Source organism: Panthera uncia, assembly GCF_023721935.1.
Source record: "Panthera uncia isolate 11264 chromosome A1 unlocalized genomic scaffold, Puncia_PCG_1.0 HiC_scaffold_17, whole genome shotgun sequence".
Lineage (NCBI taxonomy): Eukaryota > Metazoa > Chordata > Mammalia > Carnivora > Felidae > Panthera > Panthera uncia.
The window spans coordinates 4,747,513-4,749,504 of NW_026057577.1; the positions used below are offsets into that span (position 1 = coordinate 4,747,513).

General features: G+C 67.6%; 1 protein-coding gene across 1 annotated transcript in view; it reads right to left on the minus strand.

Annotated features, from left to right (window-relative positions):
- The window catches only part of OBSCN (obscurin, cytoskeletal calmodulin and titin-interacting RhoGEF), a 96,242-nt gene that overhangs the window by 47,875 nt on the left and 46,375 nt on the right, over positions 1-1,992 (minus strand). The window contains exons 15-17 of the mRNA XM_049648814.1: positions 1,560-1,931; positions 999-1,286; positions 524-883 (exon numbers count right to left, since the gene is read on the minus strand). Coding sequence (XP_049504771.1) covers positions 524-883; positions 999-1,286; positions 1,560-1,931 — 1,020 coding nt within the window. The remainder of the gene's footprint in view (positions 1-523; positions 884-998; positions 1,287-1,559; positions 1,932-1,992) is intronic.

Below are 1,992 nucleotides of genomic sequence, written 5' to 3' on the forward strand. Positions count from 1 at the left end.
GAGCACAGGGGAGAGGTGGTCAGAGTGGGGAGGCTCATAGTGGGGGGCTCAGAGCATAGGGGAGAGGCCATCAGAGTAGGGAGGCTCATAGTGGGGGTTCAGAGCACCAGGTGAAGGTGGTCAGAGTGGGGAGGCTCATAGTGGGGGGGTCAGAGCACAGGGGAATGTGGTCAGAGTGGGGACGCTCGTAGTGGGAGGTCTCAGAGCACAAGAGGTCCCTGTGCATGAGGAGGAGGCTCAGAAGGCAGGGTCCGAGAGCTTAGGGGACCAGCAGTGGGTACCAAGGGATGTGTTGGCCAGGACGTGCTCAGGGAGCAGTGTGGCTTGAGGTACCAGCTCTATGATTTGTGACAAGAGACTCAGCCACAAGGGTCTGTGCATCTCCCCACCAGACCTCAGTCTTCTTTGGTGTGAGAGGGGCTCCCCAAGAGGATCAAGGAGCTAATGAAGAGGAGGGGCTGGCTTACCCCCACCCGCCCCACCCTACCCCCACCCCCACCTTAGCTGGGTCCCAAGGACACACCCTGGAAGGAGGCAGCTGCAGAGGAGGCCGGGTCTCTGGTGAGGCCACAGTGGTACTCCCCCTGGTCCTCCGCTGAGAAGCCCCGGATCACCAGCATCCGCCGCTGACCCTGGCAGAGAACCTGGAAGCGCCCGCTGGGTTGGATGACCTCCGCCCCCTTCAGCCACACCACCTCGCCTGCCTCGGCCACCTCGCACTCCAGACACACGTCCTCGCCGGCAGCCACCTGCCGGCTCTCGGGAGGGGGAGGTGTGGGAGCTGGGTGCGCAGGAACCGGGGCCACAGGCACGGGGACTGAAGACACGGGGGTGGGGACCGCAGGCACGGGGGCGCTGGCTGCAGGCACCGGCTCCAGGGGCTCTGCCGGAAACAAAGCCACTTCAGAAAGGACGCGCTGGGGCTCTCCATCTTGGGGAGGTCTGGAGCGCTCCAGGCGGGACTACCACCACCCACCTTAGGAAGGCCAGCCACTCACCGAGCTTCACTGTCTGCGGCAGGTGCACGGGCTCCCCAGCCCCCGCTGGGCCCACTGCTGCCACGCGGAAGCGGTAGGTCTCCCCGGGGGCCAGGCCGTCCACCACGCACTCAGGCCCAGGCACCAGCTCATGGCACAGCCGCCACTCGCCTGTGGCCGCCGCCTTCATCTCCACCCTATAGCCGCAGAGACCGCCGCCACCGTCGCTTGCAGGCGCCACCCAGGACAGCGTTACTGAACGGCCGCTGCGCGCCACCACCTCTGCGTCCTCTGGAGGGTCTGGGAGGCCTGCGGGGACGGAGCTGGTCAGTGGAGGCTCCCCGTCCGCGCCCGCGGGTGCCCAGCCCTGCCTGCCTGGTTTCTGATCCTGGGGTGAGAAGTGGGCACTGGCCCACGAGCCCCTGTACTTGGTGGCCCCGACCATCTGAGAGCACAAAGGTCGTGCGCTTCAGAGCCAGGAAGACAGTGTACCTTGAGCCTACCTGGATGGCAGCCTCTGGGGCTGGAACAGCAGAACCCTGGTCGCAACCTGCCTGCCCGCAGGCGGCCCAAACCACCCACCTAGTACGGTGAGCCGCGCGGAGGCCACAGCGTCGCGGGCGGCGAAGGTGACCTCGCCAGCGTGCTGTGGCTGGGCACTGCGCAGCTGCAGGGTGTGGTGGCTGCCGTCGGCGGTGACCGTCCAGTTGCAGTCGTCCGGCTGCACGGCGGCCCCGTTGATGTACCACGTCGCCTCGCCCACCGGCACCGCCTCACTGAGCGTGCAGCTGAAGCGGACCTGCCCACCGGCTCGCACGGCCGCGTCCTGCGGGGACTCCAGTACCTCCAGGCGCCAGCCTGCGGGGTCCGGGGTATGCGGTGAGCGCGCCGGCCTGGAGGCAGGGCTGGGAAACCTCCCGGCCACCAGGTCCCGCCAGCCCCGCCCCCCTGCTCCTGGCAGAGAAGGAAGTCCAGCATCTGGCAGGAGGGGTCTCAAAAGACCGACGCCCCCCCC